The sequence below is a fragment of the Scophthalmus maximus genome, chromosome 10 (genome assembly GCF_022379125.1).
Source record: "Scophthalmus maximus strain ysfricsl-2021 chromosome 10, ASM2237912v1, whole genome shotgun sequence".
Taxonomy (NCBI): domain Eukaryota; kingdom Metazoa; phylum Chordata; class Actinopteri; order Pleuronectiformes; family Scophthalmidae; genus Scophthalmus; species Scophthalmus maximus.
In genome coordinates, this window is record NC_061524.1 from 2,575,552 (window position 1) to 2,601,365 (window position 25,814).

The following is a 25,814-nucleotide window of genomic DNA, read 5'->3' on the forward strand; positions in this document are numbered from 1 at the left end:
GCATAGCAATTGAACGACTTTGGTCCGGTTCGGTTTGTTTTCACCAAATTACACTTTGGGGCCATTGAGTGAACAGTCAGTAACCGTCAGTGAGAGCATTGGTTTGGCTTTGTTCACTGAAAACAGCTGCCGGCTCATAGTGTGTGTGTGTGTGTGTGTGTGTGTTTTTTGTCTTGCAATGGGTGTGTCATGTAATGAATGTGTGATGTGTAAGGGGATGAGAGAAGGGGGGGGGGGGGGTTTCTCTGCAGCTCCGTCATGGCAGCGGGCCTCGGCGGGGCGGTGCTAAATCCCGGTCATTGTGTCATGACATATTTCTGCAAAGGCCGTCTAGGGTGGGAGGATTTTGTCACAGAAATATACATCCTACACACACACACACACACACACACACACACACACTCAGTCTATCTGCCTGGGGGCGTCCATATCCCAGAGACGGTCCGTGTGCGTCCACACCTGAGACGAGATTACAGATTGCACTTGGTTCACTGACTCTTTTTTTTCTAAATTGAATTATTGAATTTCTATCTTTTTATCAAATGACTTCTTCTTCTTTTGTTTTACACCACATATGCATCAGTCGACATCCCACCCTCACTCACAGAACAACAGTCCTCTCTCTCTCTCTCTCTCTCTCTCTCTCTCTCTCTCTCTCTCTCTCTGTCTCTCTCTCTCGCTCTCGCAGAAAGTCCAGATTATGCATCGTGACTCACCCGGATAATCAAGCGGTGTAATTATCAGCCTGCGGTCGTCTTGTCTAATCTGACACTTCACATCGCAGCACATGCACGGACGCACATTCACACTGGCACACACTAAAATTAAAGTATTTGAACAACCTCGAAACACACACACACACACACACACACACTCTCTCTCTCTCTCTCTGTCGCCAACGCAATCACACACACACTTATCACACACGTATCTCTGTGACTCTTTGTTTGATGGTGGAGCGGCCATACTGTTCGGACTATTCGCAGTGGGTCACTACACAAGTTCATCTTTTGAAAAGGAAAATTAGAAAGATTTGGCTTAAGAATTCAGAGGAAAGAAGTTAAAATCAGGGGGCGACCCACCGTGACGTCACCCGTTGGTTCGCCGTTTTGAAGTTTGGCATTTTGGCGCCGGCGCCATCTTGTTTTTTTTTAAACCAGAAGTAACCACATTTTGAAGGAGCAGGGGGAAAGGGGGTGCACTCCACCTGCACCCATTATATTGTACCAGCTGTCAATCAAACAGTGTAGTTGTTCACGTTATTTTCTGATCCCGTATTCAGTTTCCCCATGTGCGGGTGAACCGTCAGAGCGGGGGAATTTCACACGGGTAAATTTAAAACCATCTTTGCGCCTGTAGCTTTTTCTTTTTACGTGTCATCACATGAAAAGCACGAGAGGAAAAGATGTGAAAATAATAATCCTGGGTGGATTTTGACTCTGCACCTCCTCCTCCCGTATAAATCCTGAGGTTTCTTTTTCATTTTATTGCATCATGGGACCCAGCGTGTATCAGGACACGGAAGCTCCACCAGTGCAACCACATGTTAGTTACATATGAGGGGGAAAAAACTCAAGTTAGTTCATGAAAAAAGCTCAGAAACCACCGAGAAGAACAGTTTATTAAAAACATCAGACACGTCTCTGAACAATGTCCCAATCATTGTCAGATGTAACTAAAAAAGCAATTGATGATTAATTCATTCTGTGCATGCATTTCATTGTTATATTTATCTTAGTGCATTTTTTCATCATCATTGGATCTTTGGAAGACTCTTCAGAGGCAGGATCCTTTTTTCTATCCCCGTGCTGCCCCCTCGTGGAGGAGATCAGTCATTACCGTTCTAAGACTACACATTCAAAATGATTGCAGTCAGTGTTGAAAATGAGTGAATTTTATGGACTTTTGGTTCAACATATCATATTCCACAGTCCTGGTAGTGCTCCTCCAGGTGTGTTTTGTTCAGTACTCGACACACAACCTCGATGAATTATACATAGTTTGAGCTCTTTGTCTCCCGATTCCGTTCGTGCAAAGCATTTCAGAAACTCCTTCAAACCTGTGTATGTTGCTCCAAAGTGTTTCAACACAAAATATCCTAGTACAGGGCTCTTTTAATTCCTAAATAAGTAGGCAAAACCATACAATTCTCACATATTTGTGCCTTTGCAGCTTGTTTCTATTCTGTATTATTTTGGGTACATTATTTTTGGACAAAAAATCTGGAAGTCAAGCACAAATATATTTGGTAAGATGCAGCACATATGCTTAATACATGAACTTCATGAGATGCTTCAACTGCTGGCCTTGCCTCAAGACTCCTATTATTTCAGTTTTTAACATTTTAACCCTAACCCTATGTACAGTATTAACAAAGGAATTTGCAAGTAAATTAAAATCACAATAGATTAATGTTAAATAAACGGCTGCTAGGCTGGTTTCAATCAGAACATGTGCATAATTCATCCTTATTATAAAAAGCTTTTCCTACATACATGAGGTTTTAAAACTTCCCCTCACAGGAGAGTAGGATTGTGTGTGTGTGTGTGTGTGTGTGTGTGTGTGTGTGTGGGAGCATGAAGACATTTGTATCTCTGCATTTTCTCCCACGGGATTGATCAATAACAGAGTCCTCACTCTGCGATTGTAAAAAAGCAAACTAAAACCAATACGTTGTAATTGCACTAATGAAATCCCAAAGTGGCACAACACCACGTATCTTCCAAAAATGCGAATATGAAAAGAGTCAGTGTTTTAACTGTGTGTATGAGTTTTCATGTGGTGTGACGATGCTTCACACACACTCGACCCCGTTTCCGCCTTCTCTGTTTATTTCTCTCTGTCTGCTGTCGTCTGGCCGACGACCTCTTTCACGGTGCAGTGTCTGGTCATCGCAAATCATCATTCATGATGTCACAGGGCCGGGAAGTTCAAAGGTCAAACTCCTGACCCATGGCAGGAAACCTGGAAATCTGGAGACGTCTGCAACACACACACACACACACACACACACTTCACATCTGGAGGGCAATCAGAGGTGATCAGACATTCACATTACCGTTGAGCTTGAGACCAGAAGGCAGAAACACACACACACACACACACACACACACACTTTCCTTAATGAATGCAAGGGTAAGGGTAATACAACGAAGGAGCGTCAAGTCATCCAAAAATAGTTTTGATAGCCTTTTTCTGAGGAAAAATAGAGAAGAACATGAAACGAAAAACACAATGTGTTGCGTTGAATGACTTTTATTTCGTAGGCACTTTCCATTCACACAAAAAAACAACAGTTGAAAACAATAAGAAATAAATCACATCCTCTTCATCATTATGTTCATGGGAGGGTTTTTTTTACAGGAGAAAAAAAAGCAACATCTGGGGGTATTTTTTAAATTCATGCCAGAACACTGTTTCACAATTCGTACAAGTTTCTTAAACTTCTTAATTTCCTGGGGTGGGGGAAAAAAAACCCAGACCCAGTTCAAGTGGAGTCTCGCCTTCTGAAAGTCCCACAGTTGTACAACCCACACCCTGAACTCTGAGTCTTGCGAGAAAAAAAACAACATTCTTGTGGAACAGTTGGAGTAAAGTTTAAATAAATAAGTCTAAGCTTTTGTTATAAGAAGCATGACGCTAAATCCCTGTAAAACTTAAGAGCGTTCTATTGTTGTCATCAATATTTTTCATTTATTTCCTGCAACGCTGAAGATTTAAATACTTTGTTGTCTAGTGAAGGCTAAAAGTTAAAAACAGATATGCAGATCAGACTAAATAAATTGGAAAAAAATATATTTTTTAGATCAAAGATAAATGTAAACACATTTATCATACCCCATAGAATCTTTACTGTGATTGAAGGGTAGTTTGATGCAGGAGTTATGTAGTTATGTGCAGTTGAAACATCCAAATACCTTTTAACGGACTCCGACCAGATGTGCAACAACAATGTATAAGCAGGAAGCAAAATGGGACGAGTGTGTTTTTTTTGTTTCTCGCTGCTACGGAGAGGGAATGAGAGACGAGAATGTACAAGACGAAATGATGCCGGTGAGGTTTGGTGATGTTCAGGAGCTCTTGTCTTCGAAGTAGGTCTGTTCGATGCGTCGGCAGAACGACAGCAGGTTGCTGTAGCTCTTGATCCGCTCCGCCAGCTCGGAGCTGGTCAGCCTGGTCGTCAGGATGGTGAAGAGGTGACCGAACACCAGCGCGTCCAGCTCCGTGGGCCTGCAACACACATGCATTAAGACATAATTCATTTTCTTAGAAGGGACAAATAAAATATTTCAGATTTATGAGGAAGCCATTACATCATTACACCACCAGGTGGTGCTAGAAAGACAAAAAGCATTGTTGTAGATTTTAGTTTAGATGAAATAATCTTTCTATGTCAATATCCTGTTTATCCTGGTTTTGTCATTTAGCTGCTATGACAAAAAGAAAAACAAGCCCCATCACATGCACACAGATACATACTGTTTGTTAAAGAAGAACGGTTGTGTTCCCAGCCGCTGGGAGAGAGCCTGGCAGCACTGACTCACATCCTCATAAACCTGAAAAACACAAACGGAGAAAAGTTTTGTGTTTTTGTCAAATTCATGTCAACATTTTGTGAAACACATCAACAGTATCTGGGGGGGTGGGGGCTGAAAGAAATGATAAAAGGAAAAACATCAAACGTTTGGTTGCCAGGTGGTTGCTGACCTGCTCTAGGTTCTTCCCTCCCCAGCCGACGGCGTTCATCTTCCTGCGAACCTCCCACTGCTTCTGATAGGCCAGGATGTTGCTCAGGGGCCACGGGTACGGGCTGCTGTACCTGGGGCGGGAAATCTACACAAAACACACAAACACACACGCGCGCACACACACACGTACGTGGGAATAAGAGGCAAAGAGCGACTACTGGAGAAAAAGAAAAAAAAAGGAGGACGAGTGTACGAGTGTACGCACCTCTGCTGCTGTCGCCTCATCACACCACTGGATGTAAAGCTGTCGAGAGGAAAGGAGACTTCAGTGATCGGTTGATATTATCCAGAAATGTTGATGAGTGTGTGTGTTCGTGTGAGTGTGTGTGTGTGTGTGTTTGTGTGAGTGTGTGTACCTCAGCAGTAAGCAGCATGTTGTTGACCAGCTCCATGTAGGCTTTCATTTCAGCTCTCTGCACATCGTCCAACCCGTCGCTCAGAGAATGACCCTGAAAAAACACAGAGAGAAAAGTTTTTTCTACGTGAGAACTTAAGACTATTTAAAACATATCTCTGAACAATAAGCAGGCAGTGATAATAAATCTGACAACATCTTCATTTTTCAGTTTGTGTGTCGACTCACCTTTGCTTTGGTGAACTGGACTATTGGCCCGAGTTCAGACACCACCTGGTTCCCTACGTGAATGAAGGGAATCTTACCTGCGGAGACATAAACACAAAACGATCAAAAATGTTTCACCTGAATTTGTGTCAATCAATTGCCGAAAACAGTAACAATATAGAGTTATTGATATCTTAGCCTATATATAGATGCTTCAACGATCAGATTATGTGTGACTATAAGATACTGGGACTGAAAACAGTTGCCAATACAAGTAGTCCGTGACGCCGCCGTCGGGATTCAAACACTTTAATAAAGCGTTAGAGAAATTAGAGAAAATCTGCCTCTGCAGCAGCAGCGATGTGCACTCACCAGAAGGTGACATGTATTCTGCGTTTGCTCGGCAAACCACCTGCACTGGTAAACCACACATCCTGAGGTAGGCCTGCGCAGGAGAGACACAAGGAGAAAGATCACTCACTCAGTCGGGAAAACAAGTAAACCATCAAAGAGAAATTAAATGGCGATAGTGTAGAGTAGAGATGGTTAATCGATTAATTACCGACTACTATATTAATCGCCAATTATTTTTGGTAATTGAGTAATCGGTTCAAGTCTATTTTAGGAAAAGACAAAAAGGTCAAAATTCTCTGACTTCAGCTTCTTTAATGTGAATATTTTCTTTGCTCCTCTGTGACAGTAAACTGAACATCTTGTGTGGGGACAAAAGAAAACTTTAAAAAACTAATCAATTAATAAAGCGAATAATCAACAGATTAATCGATAATGTAAATAATGTAAATAATGTTAGTTGCAGCCCTAGGCAATTCCTTAAAAAAACATTAATGTCATTATTGTTTTTAAAGATCTCTCAGTTATTTTCAGTGGCCTAAAACTTTACCACAGTTCTGTGCTGAAAACATTTACTGAGAACAGAACTTCACCTGAACAGCGAGAGATGTGGCGCAGTCTGACAGCAGGATCTGATCCTCTGTTAGAAAATAAAATACATAATTTACAGTTATGTAATGTAAACAACAACAACAACATGAATACTGATCATTCATTCATTCATTGTGAATGAAGTGACTCACCCTTCAGCGGTTGGTACAAGGATGCGTTTTCAGGCCAAGGCTCGGCAGCTACACACACACACACACACACACATTACATTCATAGAGTAATTGTTGAGCCTGCTCTTGATCCCAATCCATTCACATATTCATCCAAATGTTTAATTATATAAACGCTTCAGTCATGTTGATGTCAGAGGTGGATACCGGAAGTAAAAAACACCGGAGTTATCGCGATAACACGCGGCCAAATCTCGGTAACGTTCTACATTAAGGAGTGTAAGATCCAAAATGGCCGTTTGTTTCTGTTCTCCTCCAACCGGAGAAGCTGCTCATCTGTGGAAGCTGCGTTTGCGGCTGACGTAAAAAATGATTTCGCAGGAATAAATCGTATTTCTAACTCGACACAAGGCTGCGTCGTGCTCCCGAGAAGGTTCGTATGTTAAACACGAATCCTGTCATGAGCGCAGTTTGTTTATGGAGACAGCTCGACGTGTGTAGGACAGGACGTTAGCGCTGTTTGCTTGGTGGCTAACGGGGGAAGCTAGGCTAAACAAACAATAGCAGAAGATCAGCGGCGCAGCGTTTACCTGCCATCTGCGACACGAAGGCCTCCGCCGCGAGCGACATGGTGTCAGCTGCTGTAATGTTTCCTTCTCAAATGAGTGTTTTAATGCGAGGTGAGGTCAGTTTCCACTGCAGACAAGTTTAAGGGCAAGTGCTTGTTCTGCAGCAGTCACCGGCCGGTCCCACCGCTATTAGTGTCCGGGGGAGGAACTGCTACTCCGACTCTTTTTTTTTTGGTTCCACATCTGGGGACCGCTGCTCTTGTCTTCTCTCTGGTCAATGTGCACTGTGACTAAATGCTTAAAAATATCAATTGTAAGAAATATTTAAAATATTTTAGAAAACAAAGTGTTTATAGCTGCTTATGTTTTGTTTCAGTAATTATAAGCAGTTGAATAAGGGGTGGGAATACAATAAGCTTTGGTATCCTCCTGCTCCTTTTCGGACATTTATGATTCATTTATTCATAAATATTGTTCATGGAACTTTATGAAAATTTTTCTTTTGTTGGGTTTTTGTTTGCAGTGTCACACAATTTTAATCTATTCAAAAGAAAGAAAGAAAGAAAGATTTCAAAACAATATAATTGTTTTAAAAGCAATAATAATCCACAAAAATAAAAGACAAGGTTGGGATGATTTAAAAAAATTATGGTTGTTTTCACCAACTGAGAAAAAATGTCCGAATTAAAAACAAAATCGAAATACATGTAACATATCTACTCACGTTTCTCTCGCCATCAGGCTGCAGTACTGTGTGCGACCAGATGAGGGCGTCCCTGCTTCACCGCAGCCAGACTGGAAAACTGCAGGTTGGTGTGTGTGTGTGTGTGTGTGTGTGTGTGTGTGTGTGTGTGTGTGTGTGTGTGTGTGTGTGTGTGTGTGTGTGTGTGTGTGTGTGTGTGTGTGTGTGTGTGTGTGTGTGTGTGCGTGCGTGCGTGCGTGCGTGCGTGTGTGTGTGTGTGTGTAAATGCAATTCATACATCTCTGACACTAAAACTAAACTAAATGACATTTACTTTTGTTTTTGCCACTGTGTCAATCATCATCATACATGCACTACTGTTAAATTTATGAGCAGCTTTGAAAGATATATCGTGAACAAACGATATATATAATCGAGTATGTGTTGTATGATCAGAGTATAAAAACTCAGGATTTATAGATTGACATTGTTTTGTGGTTTATCTCGGGTGTAGTGTGTCCCGCAGCTGTGCGACACAAGTAAAAGGAAAAAGTAGCCAATGCCTCTTTTTCTCTCTCTGCAAATCAAATTGCAGAGATTTTTAGAGGAGTGAACGTGTGGGCTTCCGTTGGACTGGCTGCACATCTTTGCGGCGGTCGATTGCTTTCCTCGATGTCAGCCAGAGCCTGCACGTTGTCGTGTCGTGTTGTGCCTTTTCCTGCACAATTTTAACCCAACCGCGTCTCGGCCGGAAGCCTCCAATTAATGGCTCTCCCTGCGCTCATTTCCCATACATCCTCCTACTGCCACTAACACACACACACACACACACGCGCACACACACACACACACACACACACACACACCCTCCCTCACCTAAAGTGACCCGTGTTCTCCCACATGTGCCGTGCGTAAACGATGCGTAAAAGCGCCCGAGAAGTCACAAGATGCTGTCTGTATATAAGATCTTCCACATGACTCTATGAACAATTTGAGGATTGACAGACAGTCCACGTGTATAAAATATAATATATAATGTGTATCTGCCATGTTATGACTTTACAAACAAGAATAAAATTCCATCATCATAATTTAACATTCTTTACATTCTGGCAACTTAAAGAGACAGAACGAGTAATACGCTTTTTTTTCTTAGTGTGTTGACATAACAGCTGCTCGTCTGTCGAATCTGGAGACAGATGCCTCTCAACACCGACACATTTGGTCTATATGTCTCTGTATATATGGTCTTCAGAGTGTATATATATACATTTGTGTGGCTATGATGATAAAACGTCCAGGATCACAGTTTATCTGCGGAAATAATTCGGAGCACATTTTTAAATCTTCCCCACGGGAGAAAAGAAATCGTCACATTTTTCACAAGGATCTCGGTGAAGACCTCACGCACTCTGGACATTTGTCTTCTGTTCTCAACGCCGCCGTGAGTTATGACTGTAACAGAAAGATCTTGTGCGAGACTAGAGGATCACTCCGTTTTTAAAGGTTAAATATGCATTATACTTTTCCTTTATGTACCCTGTTCATGTGTGTGTGTGTGTGTGTGTGTGTGTGTGTGTGTGTGTGTGTGTGTGTGTGTGTGTGTGTGTGTGTGTGCGTGCGTGCGTGCGTGCGTGCGTGCGTGCGTGCGTGCGTGCGTGTGTGTGTGTGTGTACGCGCAAATATCCACAGCTTTACAACTTGAAACATTTTTTATTTTTATCAAAACCTTTCCAGATATAATTTTTTTTACACGAAGAGTTTTCTTTCTTCTGTCTTTCTTCTTCTTTTTTTTTTTTTTACAAAAATGAACACACATAGAAAAAGAACAAGAGACGATGCTTGTTTTTGCTACGAAGAATAATAAAAATATGCTTCTAAATAATACAAATAAAAAAATAAGTACTGGCGTATCGTGTATATATATATATATATATAGGCTAAAAAATACAAATCAATAGCATATCAAACTGGAATCTAAGAGAGAGAACATATAGCGACATTGCGAATATTTCAGAGAGGAATTATTTGAAAACCTCCAGATGCTGCATCAAACAATAAAACCTTTCAAAAAATGTATTTTTTGTTAAAACCCTGTAACCCTGAGAACATATGTTGGACTTGTAGTGTTGTACATTTAAAAACTTGTACATCCGATTTGTCTGTGTTTTTTTTTAAGTTATTATTTATTTAAAAACCTGTGCGTAATATGACTTTTACGCACTAAATCAATGAATGAATTATGGAGATAAGAAACAATCTGAATATGGCTACTTATCGTGTTTCGATACTCCTCTATATGTACAAAATAAAAGCATTGTTCGTCCAACCAATTCTGCAGGTCAGCATCATTTGGTGTTTCTTCTCTAAATAGTTTAAGCCCCAGTTTGTGGAAACAACATTTTGGTAATGTGCATATTCATAAGTCATAGGCTATTTCATCTTTTTTTTCTCTTTTTTTTAGGTAGCTACTACAAAAAACCCTGTATCGTGATTACCCTGTAGAAATAAAAACCCTGTTTTCTTCAAAAGACACAATCTGCTCCTCGCAGATGGGGGAGATTTGGCAACGACTGCCTTTTGTGTCTTAACTCGAAACAACTCGCTAATTGCACCAAAAAAATGTCGGACCATTTACAGCCCCTCTTTACCCTCGATGTAGCTGCAGTGATAAGCCGATTTCTCAATTAGTAGATAGGCAGAAAAAAATAATTTAACCATCTTATTTGTTAAAGGGAAAAAAACGCAGTTTTTTAAGCCCAAATGTGGATTTTCATACTTTTCCCTTCCGCGTCACATTAAAATGGATCTGAGGTTTGAACTGTTGGTGGGAGGTGGAGGAAATCTGAGAGAGTGATATTGATATTTTTCACCGTGGCATTTCATTTCACAGAGGAAAAAGATAAGTCGATTATCTGATCAAATAAATGGTATAGATGAATCGATAATATAGAATATAGGCTCATCACTGATGGCAGCCTTAAATGCAAGAATCGAAGCATTAAATATCGGACTAAAAAGTGCAACGTCTGCACCACAGATATATTTAAAACCTTTTTTGTTTTTTTAAATATGTGGCAAAAAAAAAAAATACTGTTGGAAGTATTTATGAAGCCATTTGCTGGTATTGTGGATGGATCCGTTTTAAAGCAGTTTCTAGGAATTGTTTCAGGACCGCAGTTATTATCTGGATCTCAGCATTGGGAGAGGGAGAGAGAGAGAGAGAGAGAGAGAGAGAGAGAGAGTGAAGGTGCTAACGTGGCTGCGGCCAACCGGTGCTCGAACCCGGATCACACGGTGATCATCACCGCCTTCACGTCGCTGTCGCTGCTGCTGCTGCTGCTGCTGCTGCTGCTGCTGCTGTTGTGGTTCTTGTTGTTGTTGTTGTTGTTGTTGTTGTTGTTGTCGTCCGTCGCCCTCTTGCTCTTGCTCCGTCCCTTGGTGTTGGGCAGCTTGTTGTCCTTCTTCCAGCGCATGCGCCGGTTCTGGAACCACACCTTCACCTGCCGCTCGGACAGGCAGAGCACGTGGGCCACCTCGACGCGGCGCCGGCGCGTCAGGTAGCGGCTGAAGTGGAACTCCTTCTCCAGCTCCAGGACCTGCTGCCGCGTGTAGGCCGTGCGCAGCCGCTTCGGCTCCGGGCCCAGGTGGTTCGGGTTGACTATTTTGGAAAAATGAAGAAAAAAAACAACAAAGAAAAGGAAGAATTAAAGACAAGTCAAAGATTTAATTAGTAATTATTCCTATGTGCATTACCCCGAACCTATCGCAGGTTCGATCTTAATTCCACTGGGAAGAGATCCAAGAAACTTTTTTTTTTCTTCTTTTTTTTTTACTTTTAACTCTTCTTTTTGTTCAGCTGCACACCAGATATACACACACACGCACTCACACGTACGCGCGCGCACACACACACAAGCGCGCACGCCGTGGCAGGGCCATAAAACTTTATAGGGGCTGTAATTCTCCCTGACTCTCACTGAGATCATAAATAACTCGACAACAAAAAAAAACGCAAATGGACGGGCGACAGAAGAAAAGAGACAGAAAGACAAAAAGAGAAAAGAGAAAGAAAGAAAGAAAGAGGAGAGTGCGCCTGGCAGATAAAAAAAAATAAAAAAAAAAACAATCAAGGAGCATTAGACAAACTCAAGTCACGGAGAAGTGAAATGCAGAGAGTGTGGAGATGTAAATCTCACCGTGCGCAATGTGCACTTTCTTCATCCACGGGTACACGATGATGGGAGGCTTGTCTCTGCCCTGGCAGGCCGCTTTCCGCTGCACCTGAGCGGTCTTCGCGCAGGTCATCCAGGCCTGGCACTGCAGGTCACCGGCGGGGAACCGCTGCTCCTTGCCGGGGGCGGCGTCCGTCTCCCTGTAGCCGGTGAAGGGCGCCGCCGCCGCCGCCGCAGCTGCCGCCGCTGCCGCCGCTGCACCACCTTGGTGGTGGTCCTCTCCATCCTCCTCCCGGTGCTGATGCTCCTGCAGAGAGAGTTGTTGTTGGTGATAGCCGGTTTGTTGTGGTGCGTATGGAGGCGGAGGGGGTTGCACGGGCTGGTAGCCCCCCGCATAACTGCCACTACTGTCCTGGGGGTTGTTGTAATACCCCCCCTGGTCACTGAAATTACTGTAATCTTCTTCACATGGCGGGAACTGCGGCTCAGCATATTTACAGCTCACCACGAAGGAGTCCATGATTGATTTATAGCGAGGGCTCGGTAGGAGAATACTAATTTTTCTTTCTCTCCCCTCTCTCTCTCTCTCTCTCGGTCTGTCTCCCCTTTTTCCCCCCTCTGGCACCGAGCCATCCTGCGGCTGTCAAATAGACGGACGGCCGCGCGGGCCACGTGACCCCCGCGGCCGGCCAATGAGAGGCGGCAACTCGTTTTGGTTTTTGTTTATGTCAGACGCCGGTAATGGGATAATTCGAAGCGGGGAGATGGGGTGGTAAGAAATAGGAAAAAAGATGCTCATTACGGCGGGGCACTAATGAAGATCTGCCCCGGTGGGTGGGTGCGTGGTTAAGAATAGATGTTTGTGGGACTTTGTGGAAAAAAATAAGGAATCTTATAAAGCTGCTGACCCCATCTCATCTTGTCGCTTAGGCTTCACACTGCACCCCCCCCCCCCCCCATCTCCCCCACCGCCCCCTCCCCCTCCCTCACACCTATTGAAAATGGACGGACTGTAGATTTATGACTCTCTAAGCGGACTGACTTCTTACAGCCCCCCCCCCCCCCAATCCCTCACAGATGGCCGGAGCTGAAAAATTAATCTCGCCCATATTGAGGCGACTGGCCGGGGCCATATTTGGCCTTGTGGCGAGTCAAAGGGCGCGGGCAACAAAAACGTGGCCGCGGCGCAGGAGAGAATAAAAGAACAAGGGGGAATAAAAGGTTCCCAGACAGTGACTAGTCGTTGGGCTTTGTTCGGGCGCGGGGTCAGCGCGAGGTGTCCCGTTCACCTCCATGCAGGAGGGGGGCACAAAATAAATGCATTGCTTGTCTTTTTAAAAAAAATGATGCTAGAGAGAGAGAGAAATGAGACAGGGGCTTTTGAATTATGCTGGATGCAAAATCGAAAAAAAGGGGGCGACAGAGATAAGTGGGAATATGTTAAACCCCCTGAGCCCCCACACGAAGAGAGAATTGCGCAAGGATGCTGCTGCTGCTGCTGCTGCTGCTGCATGCGTGGATATTTTCACTGCTCGCTTCTGTTCCAAAAAAAAAGAAGCTAAATCACAAATGCCAAGTCTTAAAAACAGAAAGAAGTCATCTTTGCTCTGAGGATTAGGCCCATAAATCTGCGTTATATCCATCCGTCAGGATTTCACGAGGATTTGCTCTCGTGGCCGCAGCTGCTCCCCGAGGAGATGCTGCAGGTTCTGAGGCCGCAGCAGCCAAGACAACCTTCCCTTTTAATGGCTCCGTCCTGCGGCCATTACCCCTCCTCCGACTTGAATACGCAGCCCGCCGCGTGCGTAATGATACTGTTAATAAAGGGACGAGGGAGAAAATGAATTTTGCTTGGCGCGCCGGTGCCAAAATGGGAGCTCACGTGCGGAGATGTTTGGCACGCGGCTGAGCGGAGTTCCACGTGAACTATAGAGATGATATGGGCTTTAATCTGTCAGAATTTATGGGTTGTTTGTTCAAGACTATTTTACAAGTGAATGACTCGAGCTTCCGTACAGGGAATACAAGTGGCTGGATGCCACTTGTTTAGGGAACTGGTGGGGTGGTGCCAAAATTCCTTTTTCTATATTCAGAAATCTCAGTATTTCTATTCACCCAGGGATGATTATACTGTATTCTAAACATTTACGACAATCAGACAGTTAGTGACATTAAAGATATCGATATAACAATATATAACAATATATATATTTATTTTTGTTGCTGTGCACCAATATCTTTACAAAAGAATTCCAGCCACACTGGTCATTTGAATGGGCTTTACATCATTTTTGATTAAAACTCCTCCGGTGCACATGATGCACATCCTGCAGATCAAGGTATTTCTATTGTTGCATATATACTTGTGATTGCAGATGTATATATATATATATATATATAATTCAGGAATTAACTGAGGAGACCCTTTAATGTCACTGGGGGGAATCTGATCCAGTGGCGTATAACTCGGTGTGTGTGAGTGTGTGTGCAAACCATCCTGCTCCATCTAATGATCCGTCCGGACGATCACATATTGGAAGTATAGAGCACTGCAATTAGTAATCGACCACTAAATCAATCGCCAGCTATTTTGATAATCGATTAATCGTTTCAAGTCGTTTTTATGGGGAATCCAAATTCTCTGATTTCAGCTTCTTAAATGTGAATACTTTCTGCTTTCTCTGCTCCTCAGTGACAGTGAACTGAATATCTTTGTTGTGTGGACGAAACAAAACATCATCTTGGTGGCTTTGGGAAAACACGATGGACATTTTATGGACCAAACAACTAATCGATTAATCGAGAAAAAATAATCGACAGATTAGCCGATTATGAAAATAATGGTTGGTTGCCGACCTAGAAGACGGTACAGTACAACTGCTCCTTCCTCAGTGCTCGTGTCCTCTTCCTCCCCGGTCCAGGGGGTTTGTGACGGGATGGTTAGTCATCGCCCATAGACTCCCCTAGAACCCAATCTGTGACCGAGGCAGCTCCACACACATTCGGTTCTACAGGGTATATATAGGCGACGTCTGCTGACGATCACGTCTTCATTCCCAGATTGTTATATTATTATATCATAGACATTCAACCTGTCCCTTCATATTTTTAAAGAAGTGCATGTTTCTGTTGTCCAACATGTGATGAATCGGCGTCATTGTGTTAATCTATCGAAGGCATTAATGGCGCGTGAAGCTTTTTTGACATCAATAACTCATTACGGGGCGTCTACCACATTAATTTTCATACCTACAGTGTAATTACTGTATAGGCAAGCGAGTCCATCATCTATAGTCGCCCTGGCTGCTTTTAACAGCAGCACCGTGAAGACAAGGTGGATATATCTAGGAAAAACCATCTTCCACTGGAAAGGGAATTAAACGGTGTAACAAGTAAACGCCAATTAAATATTAATAGTAAACACCAGCATTAGTAAACGTCAGTGGATATACAGTCAGCAATCTTGTCCCTGCAGCCACAGTCTCATTTCTAATTATACGACACAAAAGGTGTCGGACATATACTTTGAAATCATGCATTAATATTTGAACACACACTCCAGGATAATATATAATTCAGCACAATATTATGATGTGATAACTGGTCAGTGCCAAAGCTTTTCATCGAGCTCAACACTTTATATAATAATAATAATAATAATATTAAGAAATTTCATTCATAGAGCACTTTTCATTGTTAAAAGCAATCTCACTTTCCAATAGATTACACCTGTACAATCTTGTCCTATACTGCTAAATGCTAGCTTCATATTCCATCTTTTCAAAGCTTATAATGAGAGGTATTAATGGAAATATGTTTCTTATTGAGGTCATACTCGCTGTTGGGACTGCGATATATTAAATATCAAAGAAAAACATTAAAAAAAATTAAAAAATCTAACAATTTTATAGATGAACCTAATATTTGACCATTCATTTATTGGTGCACAAGTATACATTAAGTAAGATATGTGAATTATCATTGAAATATCATATAAAATTTGTTACTGATGCTATTTAATAACAACCTATAGATCCCAGCAACACATTGCACAACTTGTCATATTGCATGCTCTTATATAGTTTTACTTTTTATACATTATATAAGTTTATTGTTCTTCTCTTGCAATTACAATGCTTTTTTTTTTAATTTAATTTGCTTTATCCTCTCTTTTATATGAACTATGTTTGTTCTGCACCCGTCACCAAAGCAAATTCCTTGATATGTGAGAAACCCACTTGGCAATAAAACACGATTCTGATTTTAGATTCTGCGAAAAAAAAAAGGAATCAGTTACAGTCGAGGGCTGTTTTGTCTTTCACACATTCACCAGTCAGTCATGTCGGCTCCATCGTTAACGACGACACGGCCACTTGGCAAAGTTTGCTGGTGAACACGCGACCGGTTCGCAGGGTGAGCTGCATTTTAAATGGGAGGCTAATGGGGGGAATCCTGAACTTGGCCTGGACCTTTTTAATTGGGAGTAAGAGAGAGAATCGCGGTGCCTGAGGGTAAATATAACATTTAGTTTAGAGTTGGATGCATGATGCCCAACATCAGCCCCCTTTATAGATGGATTCATAATTTAATATGTGCTGTCAGGAGACCGGTGGAAGCACCAGAGATATCGATTCAAGTGTTGTCTCTTTGTGCGCCGGTTTAGCTCGGACACACATTAAATGGAGGGTTAACAGCAGAGCTGCAACAGTCACTTAGTTAATCACCAACTGTTTTGATAATTGATTCATGTGATTTCATCTTCTTAAAACGTGAATACTTTCCCGCTTTCTGTGACGGTGAACTGAATATCTTTTGGTGTGTGAACAAAACATAATCAATCAAAAACACGATCCACATTTTCCCACATGTTATGGAGCAAACAACTAACTGGTGATGAAAACGATGGTCAGTCGCAGCCGTAGTTCACGTATACAGTGTATAGATTTGTATGCACCATACCGGGCGACGTTATCCTCATCTTTTTCCAATACTGGTCACAGTTATTCTCCAACATATGCACAGATGATATGCTGCTGTGTTTGTGGGTGGGTTTTGTGTATTTACTGCAAAAATTTCATCCAGATACCGACGAGATTTTCAGTTTCCTCTCTTCGCCCTGCAGCAATCATCTGTTTTCTCCTCTGCCCTGGCCTGAGACTCTCTCTTTCCTTTTTTTTTTTTTTTATGGAGCTGTTTACACTTTACTAAATTCCCATGGCCCATTTGAGCGAGCGGCTGGTGAAAACTCTGCCCCCAAACCATTTGTCGCTGCAGCTACAAGAGCAGCAGAACTTTATATGGGCAACCAGATTTCATAAACACACACAAAGATGGTGTTTTAAAAATCTGAGCTAAACATTGATTTTTTTCCTCCTTTTTCTTTTGGAACAATCCAGATTGATGTGGTTTGAATAATGACCGCGCTTTTCTGCAGATGGTCAGAAACGCTCCATTCAGGTCGAGACTATTAATCCTGGAGACTTTGACCTAAAACTTTCATTTCTCACAATTATTTCCAGCCTTAAATTCTTTTAGGGTTTTTTTTTTTTGAAGAACCGAGAGTCATTAGCTCGCACCTTCTGAATGGGGGTCTCCGCCAGCTCCGGACTGTGGTGGACTGCCCCCTTCTTCTTTATTTTATTGAGACAACAACAACAACGGGTTGCGATGCTTCGTTTTTTTTTTTTTTTTTAAGTTGTTGAAAAGGGCATTCTTCTTTTTAAGAATGTAGCCTGGCTGCCGTCGGGTCGCGCCAGGGTCAGTCCGAATCGTTGACCGCTGGTTCACCGTTTCATTAGTCCTGCGAGCTGGACAGGGCCACGCAGGGGCCCCGCGAGCTGGGGAGGGACGAGGGGACGGGGGGGGACGGGGGGGGGCACGCAGAGTTCACTCGGACCTGCGGGAGTCGCGAGGTCCCATTGTTCCGCCGCGGACTCACTCCAGATTATTGTTGTGCAAAAGGCCCAAATTATAAAGGGTTAAACGTGTTAATATGGAGTTATAATACGCGCAGATGGGATTTTGTTGTGTTTTTCTGCGCCACTCAGTCGTTTGATCACCTCGTATATCCATTTTCAATTATTGGTATTGAGTATTGATTAACGTCAGATGGTAATTTGTAATCTTAACAGGAGGACTGCTCCAATTAAATGTTTCCATAACAGGCTGTATAGGACTTTATTATTATTTTTTACTTTATTCTTATAGAATTCATAAATGTACATGCAGACCAGGTTTTCCATGTGTGAATCCAGGCCCTCGTCGCCACAAACCGCGGCACTATAACATCATATCACATAAACGTCACGTCATAACTCTTATGTAACCGTTTTGATAAACCCTTCGGTTTTGTGATATAAAGCCATTCAAACGTGCCGCTTTTCTTTCTCCCGCGGGGTCGTTTCACTTTTTCATCTTAGACAGGCTGACCGCCGGCTCACCCCTCCGCCCCCGGCCCTCTGGCCCTCTGGCCGGGTCAAAGCCGAGCTGGGAGCAGCTCTAACCCGGTTTAGACATTAACTGCAGCGACCTCCAGGCCGCCCTGGCACGATGGGAACCGCACGGCGCGCGCGCGCGCGTCTCGGGGACTGACCAGTGGCGAACATGTGGAGGCTGCAACAAAATTCTGACTGTACATTTATTTATAGGCGCGATGAAAGGATGAGGAAATCCAGACACTGAGTTTGATTCAGATCTTATCATTTGTAGAATTCATTATCACCTTATTACTCTTACAGGCAGGAGCGAATTACAATTAATCGGATCGGTTTATTGGCTCTGAATCGAGTGAAATCACGTGACTGCAATTGGATTATTTTGTTGAACCGGATCTGTTTTATATAACATAATGATAGGATGAATATGTGGTGTTATTATATTATATTTAATGGGTAAAATTACAACCATGATTATGTGTGTATCTGGCTAAAAACATATTTCAATACTAAATACGGAATATAGGCTAGTAAATAATGGTCCTTACTCAAATACCAACATCTGCATGTGACTTTGAAAACATCAGGACAGATGTTAGGAATGTGTTACGTGACTGCTTGATATTTTTCTAAATATAATAGTTAGCATTTTATGCCATTGTAATGAAATTAAGTAAAATAGGTTAAAAACACTATCCTCCGTTTGTGCGTAATGCCAATTTATCCCTGCGCCAAATTGTGCCACGACCCTCGACGCTATTTGCGTAAAAGGTTGTTTAAAAGATGAATGCGACCGTTTTTTCCCAGTTATATAATAAGCGGGCGCCCTGCAGCTGCGACTGTAATAGAAAACAACAACCTTCTCCTCGTCATAGGCTGTTGGTATATTGTTCTCTGGTTGTTTATAGGCCGTGCCCTGGTGTCATCATCTGTTTACAAATCCGCACGAACCAGAAGAAGATGCGTAAAAATGATTTCAATGCGGCAGACATAAACAGATTCTGATGCTATAGTGCTTCATAAAAATATATATTAGTACTAGTAATAGACGTGTAGAGGAAGTAGTTAGTGACAGGCCTATATTTAAAATCCCATAAATAAGTCTTTTAACCATCAACATATGAAATACTGTTTCTCTTCTTCAGAATATTGCAGGCCACACACACTTAGGAACACACATGTTGCAGATATCCACACACACACACACACACACACACACACACACACACGCACGCATACATGTGCTTTTTCATGTTAAGGGGCTTCCAACAGATTCCCTCAAACTTCAAAAATCATAATCATAATGAAGTGATATTGGCATCGCCCACTTTTCCATACTATGAGCTGAATGTCATTTAAACATTTCCTTCGTCCCAATGGAACAAATTGAACGATGTGTAGATGTTTTTTAGGATCTTTAAACTGGTTCCTGCATATTTTCAGAGTTTGATTATATATTGAATAGTTGTGTCGACGTAGCCATAACAGTCTTAAATCTTATAATTATCTAACTTGACATTTTTAAAGAAAAGGAGAATTACAGCAGCAACAAAGAAAAAATCTCCAGAGAGCTGATGTTTAGTCTTTTCCCTCAAAGGAGCCTTGAATTTCAGCGAATCGTGACCTTGAAAGTCATTGAATTTAACGCGGGAGAGTTTTTCCAAATAAATAAATCCACAATTTAATTAGATTATATGTTAAACTACAGGTGGCTCTCTGGATCCCCTCACTCTCTCCCTTGGGGGGGGGCGTGGGGGTCGGGTCCCCGGACCACAGCTTTAATCCAGGGGAACACTCCCCTCCCTCCCTCCCTCCCTCCCCCTCCTCCATCCATGTGCCCCCGTTGCCCTCTTTGACAGTCATAACTTCATATCTGTGCCAAAAATATGAAAACAAGTCTCCACTTACTTGCTCCGCGCTGATCTCGCGTTAAAACACGACGGTTCGCTCGTGACCGTTAGAATCCCGTCGGCGCGGCGCGGCACCGGAGAGCGGATCGCGTCGGAACCGTCTCCGTCTCCCTGCGCCCGCCGCGACACACAAAGAGCATTCTGTTGATTTCGGACAAATAATCTGCTGCCGGTCCCCATCTGGCCGCCTGTCGGCTCTTCTCCCTGAGTTATATATTTTGGGGCTTGTCAACCCGCCAGCAATAAAACACACTTTATTACCGTCACGTGCTCCCAGTTTTTTTTTTTTTCTTCTTCTCTTTTTTTTTCTCTCTCTCTCACTTGCTCCCACGCGGGTTCATAAATTATTAAGGTCCTGCACTTTATTCGATAATGGCGCCAAAGGGGGGAGAAGAAACACACACACACACACACAAACACACACACACACACACACACACACTTTAATCTCTGGATGTTGTGGCTGTTGTTGTGGTTGTGAATATTTAGCTTTACGTTATTAACGCAAATTGTTGTTTTTTGGGGTGTGCGGTTTTTTTCTGTTTTCTGAGACTTTGAATCGAAATATATTATTATTATTATAATGATGAATTAACCCGGGATTTCAGGTTGCTATAATAATAATAGGATGTCAGCATTTTTTGTTGTCATGGGACATTTTGTGAAGGGAGAGAATTTTGTGCGTAAAAACAAAAAAAAATCGTGGGCCTTTGCTTTTCGTGCGTAATGCTGTCTCTGAGCCTGTGTGTGTGTGTGTGTGTGTGTGTGTGTGTCCGACCCCCGCGTGTGTTTCACTGCGCGTCTTTCCTCCTACAAACAACAAACAAGCAGCAGAGACTAAAAAAAAAACGCCGTTTCGCATTTTTCCGGATGTTCCTGGAATGCTGTTTGGAACATTTGTTTCCTGCTTTGATTTCCGTAAATGGGGAGCCATAAAGCCATAAACGGACTCTTGTGAAAACACACCGCGTGCGTGTGTCCGTGTGTGTCTGTGTGTGTCTGTGTGTGTGTGTGTGTGTGTCAAACTGGACACCACTTTGCTTTTGCAGCTCTGTGGCTAGTATTCTCAGTGATTACTTCATGGAAACGTAGTAAAAATGGACATAGTCTAATAATAGGCTAATACTATTGATAATATTACCCCAAAAAGTTTGTAATTCAACTGAATCAAGGCACATTTACTCAACGATTACTTAAATAGTCTATGAAGAAATTCTTATGCAATTTTAATAATTTAAAATCATGTTTCCTTCTCTGTCTGCATCCGGTATTTATCCTTTTTTTTATTTTTCTTCTTCTTTCATTCTGTTTAACATTACGAGGTTTCGTGTTCAAGACCTCCGGTGCAGAACAACACTTCTTCTTTATCTTTACTATAATTAACAAAAGTGTCACGGCCATTTTCTTTTTTCTTTTTTTTTCAAACCACAACGCTACTTGATTCCATAATTTATGGTCCTCTGGTTTATTGGCGTCCTGTCTGATGACGCCTCCTAGCTGCTGTGATCTGAAATCACGTCCAGACCCTTATAATAATAAAAAAAAAATATATATATATATTTATATATATCTATATCTCGGAACAGCAGAGGGGATGAAGCCGCTCTGCTTGAGGTGCATTCAGGGTAACTGGGGAAAAAAGAGCTCTGCTGAACTGAAGGGAAGATGGTGTCGTTACGCAAAGGGGCTGAACTGGGTTTAATAGGCTATAGGTGTCATTCTTGAAGCTGCAGCGCCGCCTAGTGTTCACACGATGCGCAACAGTACCTGTAGTCTGACCAAGAGGCAACGAAACGGTGGGTTTTTACAATATTGTAAAAAGTCTCATTTTAAGATTTGCTTATTCTTATTTCACTTTTTTTTTTAAATGATGAAGTAGCTGGGTTTTCATTTGTGACAATTTTCCAAAGTATTCATAGTGTTAGATTGAATTTGTTGCATTTGTTAGTGACTCATCATGTGTATTAAGACATGCAAATATGAGTCTATAATTTATAAAGAATATAACATCTGTATTAATGTTCTAATAACAAATCACTGTGCAGTTGTTTTTTTTGAAACATCTGCAGTCAACTGTTACCTGGCCGATACCGCCCCCTGCTGGTTTTTTACATCAACTGCACACTCTGCATGCAAATCTAAAATGATAGTTTAACCCAAAATTGACAGTCACAAATTGGTGCAATTTGACTCAACATGCTTATTATTTATAATGGTTTAATCCTACAGAAAACGGGTTTACTGTTGTTATGTGAAACAGAATCTGTGGGTGATGATAGATCATTGTTTTATCAAATCTTTAACATTGCAGCTTGTTGTATTCAATCATTCTCTTTTTTTCAAATAGTTTTCTTTATCTGATTATTACAGCCAACTGCTTCACCTTGAATACGCTCTTCCAGATGTGTGAGTTCTAAAAAATGATCAATTAAAAGCAAAATTAAAATTGATGGGTGTAACCATTACAGACGAGCCATGACAGACAGACGGGCCTTTAGGAACAGTGATGATCTTCATCCCACACTATCTATATTCATGAAGGTTTTTTTATGCTTCATTTCGAGGAAAAATATGTGTTTGCCTCCGAATAAACAAAGTTTTGTTATAAATGCAGACGAGTGATGTTTGTAAAAAATCTCTCGGGACCAACCTGCAAGTTGTTTTCTCCTTCGCACACGTCCGGGTGTCTCCGGGGTCTTTGCACCGTCCTGCAGAAACAGAGAGAGACAGTGAGACATGTTCGTCATGTGTGTGTTTTGTCTTTTGTTTCATGTTTTTCAAGTCAGTCGGGATCCGGCTTTAATTCAATGTTTGTCTCATTCTCTGCAGCGTCACTCCCTTTGTCTCTTTGTTTCTCTGCCCATGCACACACACACACACACACACACACACACACACACACATACACTGACACAGAAGTACACCCCCCCTCCCCTCCTCTCCACACACACACACACACACACACACACACACACACACACACACACACACACCCACACACACACACACAGATTCCCTGCCGCATTGCAGTAGGTTGTAAATACTGAGTGCCACAGCTGAGTTCAGCTGAGCAGCACCGGTGAAATACTGTCTTTGTCTCTCTGTCTGTCTCTGTCTCACACACCCCTCTGCCTCAGCCTGCTGCTGCTGCTGCTGCTGCCCTCCTGGGAAAGAAGGAAAATACTGTGTGTTTCAGCCTCTTTGTCCCTCTCGCCCTCGTAAAAAACACAACAACAGGAACAAAAACACACAGAGGAGACGACCCCTTCTGTCTCGTTCTGTCCATCTGTCTGTTTTGCGGAGGAGGAAGCGAGTCATTCTGATTCTCTGCTCAACGCAAACCCCCAAAAGATATACAGTACGTGTGACATGAAGCCACAACGAAGATGCAGGAGAAATCTCAGAGGGCAGATGATGCAGCTCTTTAAACCAGATGTTGTTTCTTTTTTTTCTTTTTTTTTCAATGATTTTCAGCTGCACAGACACATTACACATCTTTGTGCTCGATACACTGAAACCACCGCATCTTCTGAAAGTGGACAAATGCACATGCATCTGCATTTTTAAAAGAAAAAAAGGGTCAAATGTGTCTTATCCCCTCCCCGAGGACCGTGATCGAGCTGCACTTTGATGGAATAGACCTCCTGTCACATATATTCAACTAATAACTGATCGATTTGAAAATTTGTATTTCACTATTCACTGACTCGTAGATACATATATATGAATCTCCTGCATCAGGCCTGGGACGTGTGACCTATAACTCGGCATGTCTTCTTTTTCTTCTTTTTTTACACAAATGAAAACACAAAGGATGTTGCTGTTCCCCCCTGGTGACACTTGTACAGTCCTGCGTTCCCAGATATGCAGTCTTGCCTTGAGAGGTTTAATATTCAAGACTTGAATCTTATAGTTTTTAATCTGCACTGTGCAGACACGGTAGAGTCTACACGTACACATCCTCATTGTCATTCTGCAGACGGTGCAATCCAAAGAACTCCTTCTACTCTTGTTAAACGCATCTATTATTCAAACCCATAGGAATTAAACTCTATCGATCCATGCGCATTAATAACGCAACAATCCAACAGGATCCACCCACACACGAGCTACACTTCGAGGAGCAGTGGTTGATGGAGGAGATCACGTTTGACAATCGATTCAAATTCACACGTCAGAGCTCGGAGTCGGTACCTGATTCGAGCAGCAGCGGCGGCGGCGGCGGCGGCGTTGGTCTGCTGGACTCCATGTTCCCCTGCAGCATCCTGAGGAAACGAATACAAAATGTAACATCTTTCAGAGTACGAAGGCCTGGAAACAGGGCAGAGGGAGATCATGCAAAAGAAATCTACGACGTAGCATTTCGTGCATGTGAACGAGAACTTTTTTTCTTTCTCCATTTCTTCGCCTGTTCGGTTACTTCGGTGGGAACGAGGCACATTTGCAAAAAAAAAAAACCTTAATAACGTGTTATTTTCTGTTGAGGGAAACACGACGTTTCACATACAGAGAGATGATGAATGTGCAGAGAATTGTTTTTTTTTGTTGTTTTTGTTTTACCGTACATGGAGGCGCGCGCGCGCGGGGGGTTGCCGACGAGCCGTTCTTCTGCGCTTCACCGAGAGCGCGCGGGGTCGAGGCTGCCCGGCGAGGGTATGCACCGCGCGCGCACACATGACCGCCAAGAGGGCCAATGGCGGCCGGCGCAGACTCGTAAAACTCTAGTTTTTATGGCCCGCCGTGTGTGTGTGTGTGTGTGTGTGTGTGTGTGTGAGAGAGAAAGGGGGATTTATAGCAGCTGCACTCAAGAGAAAGCTGTATTTCCTAATAAATAAATACGCACACACACACACGCACACAAAAGGAGGTACACACACACACACACACACACACACACACACCATTTCTTTCCAGAGGCCTTATTGCGCATTATTTTGGGTTTGCGCCTGTTTTTTGTCGACAACGAGGTTTGAGCAGCGGAAAGCATCGGCTCTTTAACAGTAATGGAAAACCGAATATTATATAACTTACATAACAAAAAATGATCCACCCCTCCCCAAATTTACAACAATTTAATCTAAAGTCCTCCTCACACAAATCGAAAATGAGAAGTTTTATTAATAAATCAAGCTGTGGCACCACTGGTTTGCACCAATGGAACATAAACACGCATGTGCCCAAACACACGACTCATCAAAATACAAATTCATTAAAACACAGGCTAAAGGGAAAAAATTAGGCAATTGCGTTTTTAATCAATGATAAAAAAAATTAAAAAACATTTTTTTATCTCCACTGACGTTTTTACGCACGGTTTATATTTTGTACCTAAAACTTTCAGATTCTCTTTCCTTCTCACACTGTAACAGAAAGACACAGACAATATACATTTAACTGTCTACGGATGTGTGAAGACAATATTCAAAAATATGACGAGACTTCCCTTCCTCTGGTTATTGAACATTTATTGAATTATAATTGTACCGATATACGGAGGAGGCATGTTAACATGTTATGTCTGTGAGATCTAATATTGGAATATTATTTCTCACAAATTACAATATTACTGATACATAGGTTGTTGTTTTTTTCAAATAGTAAGAACAAACAAACACGCAGACTTTTAATTAATTGCAGTAAACTCTGGGATTTGTAGATTGT

General features: G+C 42.3%; 2 protein-coding genes across 3 annotated transcripts; both read right to left on the reverse strand.

Moving 5' to 3' along the window:
• Window positions 1–3,682: 3,682 nt before the first annotated feature.
• On the reverse strand, window positions 3,683–7,160 carry mtx2 (metaxin 2). Its single transcript, XM_035606245.2, has 10 exons — window positions 6,974–7,160; window positions 6,405–6,452; window positions 6,255–6,301; window positions 5,683–5,755; window positions 5,332–5,408; window positions 5,105–5,197; window positions 4,954–4,992; window positions 4,708–4,833; window positions 4,480–4,556; window positions 3,683–4,230 (listed from the first exon to the last, which is right to left on the reverse strand). The coding sequence occupies exons 1-10, from the start codon at window positions 7,011–7,013 to the stop codon at window positions 4,071–4,073; spliced, it is 780 nt and encodes a 259-aa protein (XP_035462138.1). The 5' UTR covers window positions 7,014–7,160; the 3' UTR covers window positions 3,683–4,070.
• Window positions 7,161–9,760: 2,600 nt separating this feature from the next.
• On the reverse strand, window positions 9,761–24,616 carry LOC118283845 (homeobox protein Hox-D4b-like). 2 transcript variants are annotated; one of them, XM_035606242.2, is made up of 4 exons: window positions 24,348–24,616; window positions 22,804–22,861; window positions 11,834–12,116; window positions 9,761–11,295 (listed from the first exon to the last, which is right to left on the reverse strand). In XM_035606242.2, the coding sequence occupies exons 1-4, from the start codon at window positions 24,551–24,553 to the stop codon at window positions 10,925–10,927; spliced, it is 918 nt and encodes a 305-aa protein (XP_035462135.2). In that variant the 5' UTR covers window positions 24,554–24,616; the 3' UTR covers window positions 9,761–10,924. The 2 variants fall into 2 exon arrangements, with proteins under 2 accessions (XP_035462135.2, XP_035462136.2); XM_035606243.2 differs by lacking the exons at window positions 22,804–22,861; window positions 24,348–24,616 and having other exon boundaries at window positions 11,834–12,735.
• Between the last annotated feature and the right edge of the window lie 1,198 nt (window positions 24,617–25,814).

Excerpts from the sequence above, each read along its gene's own strand:
- mtx2 (XM_035606245.2), bottom strand. The coding sequence starts at position 7,013 with ATGTCGCTCGCGGCGGAGGCCTTCGTGTCGCAGATGGCAG. Across the intron at positions 4,557-4,707 it reads GAGGGAAGAACCTAGAGCAG|GTTTATGAGGATGTGAGTCA; the intron begins GTCAGCAACCAC and ends TGTGTTTTTCAG. Across the intron at positions 4,231-4,479 it reads CCGTTCTTCTTTAACAAACA|GCCCACGGAGCTGGACGCGC; the intron begins GTATGTATCTGT and ends TGTGTGTTGCAG.
- LOC118283845 (XM_035606242.2), bottom strand. The coding sequence starts at position 24,553 with ATGGAGAAAGAAAAAAAGTTCTCGTTCACATGCACGAAATGCTACGTC. Across the intron at positions 12,117-22,803 it reads AAGGAGAAAACAACTTGCAG|GAGCATCAGCACCGGGAGGA; the intron begins GTTGGTCCCGAG and ends CTCTCTCTGCAG. Across the intron at positions 11,296-11,833 it reads GAAAGTGCACATTGCGCACG|TCAACCCGAACCACCTGGGC; the intron begins GTGAGATTTACA and ends TTTCCAAAATAG.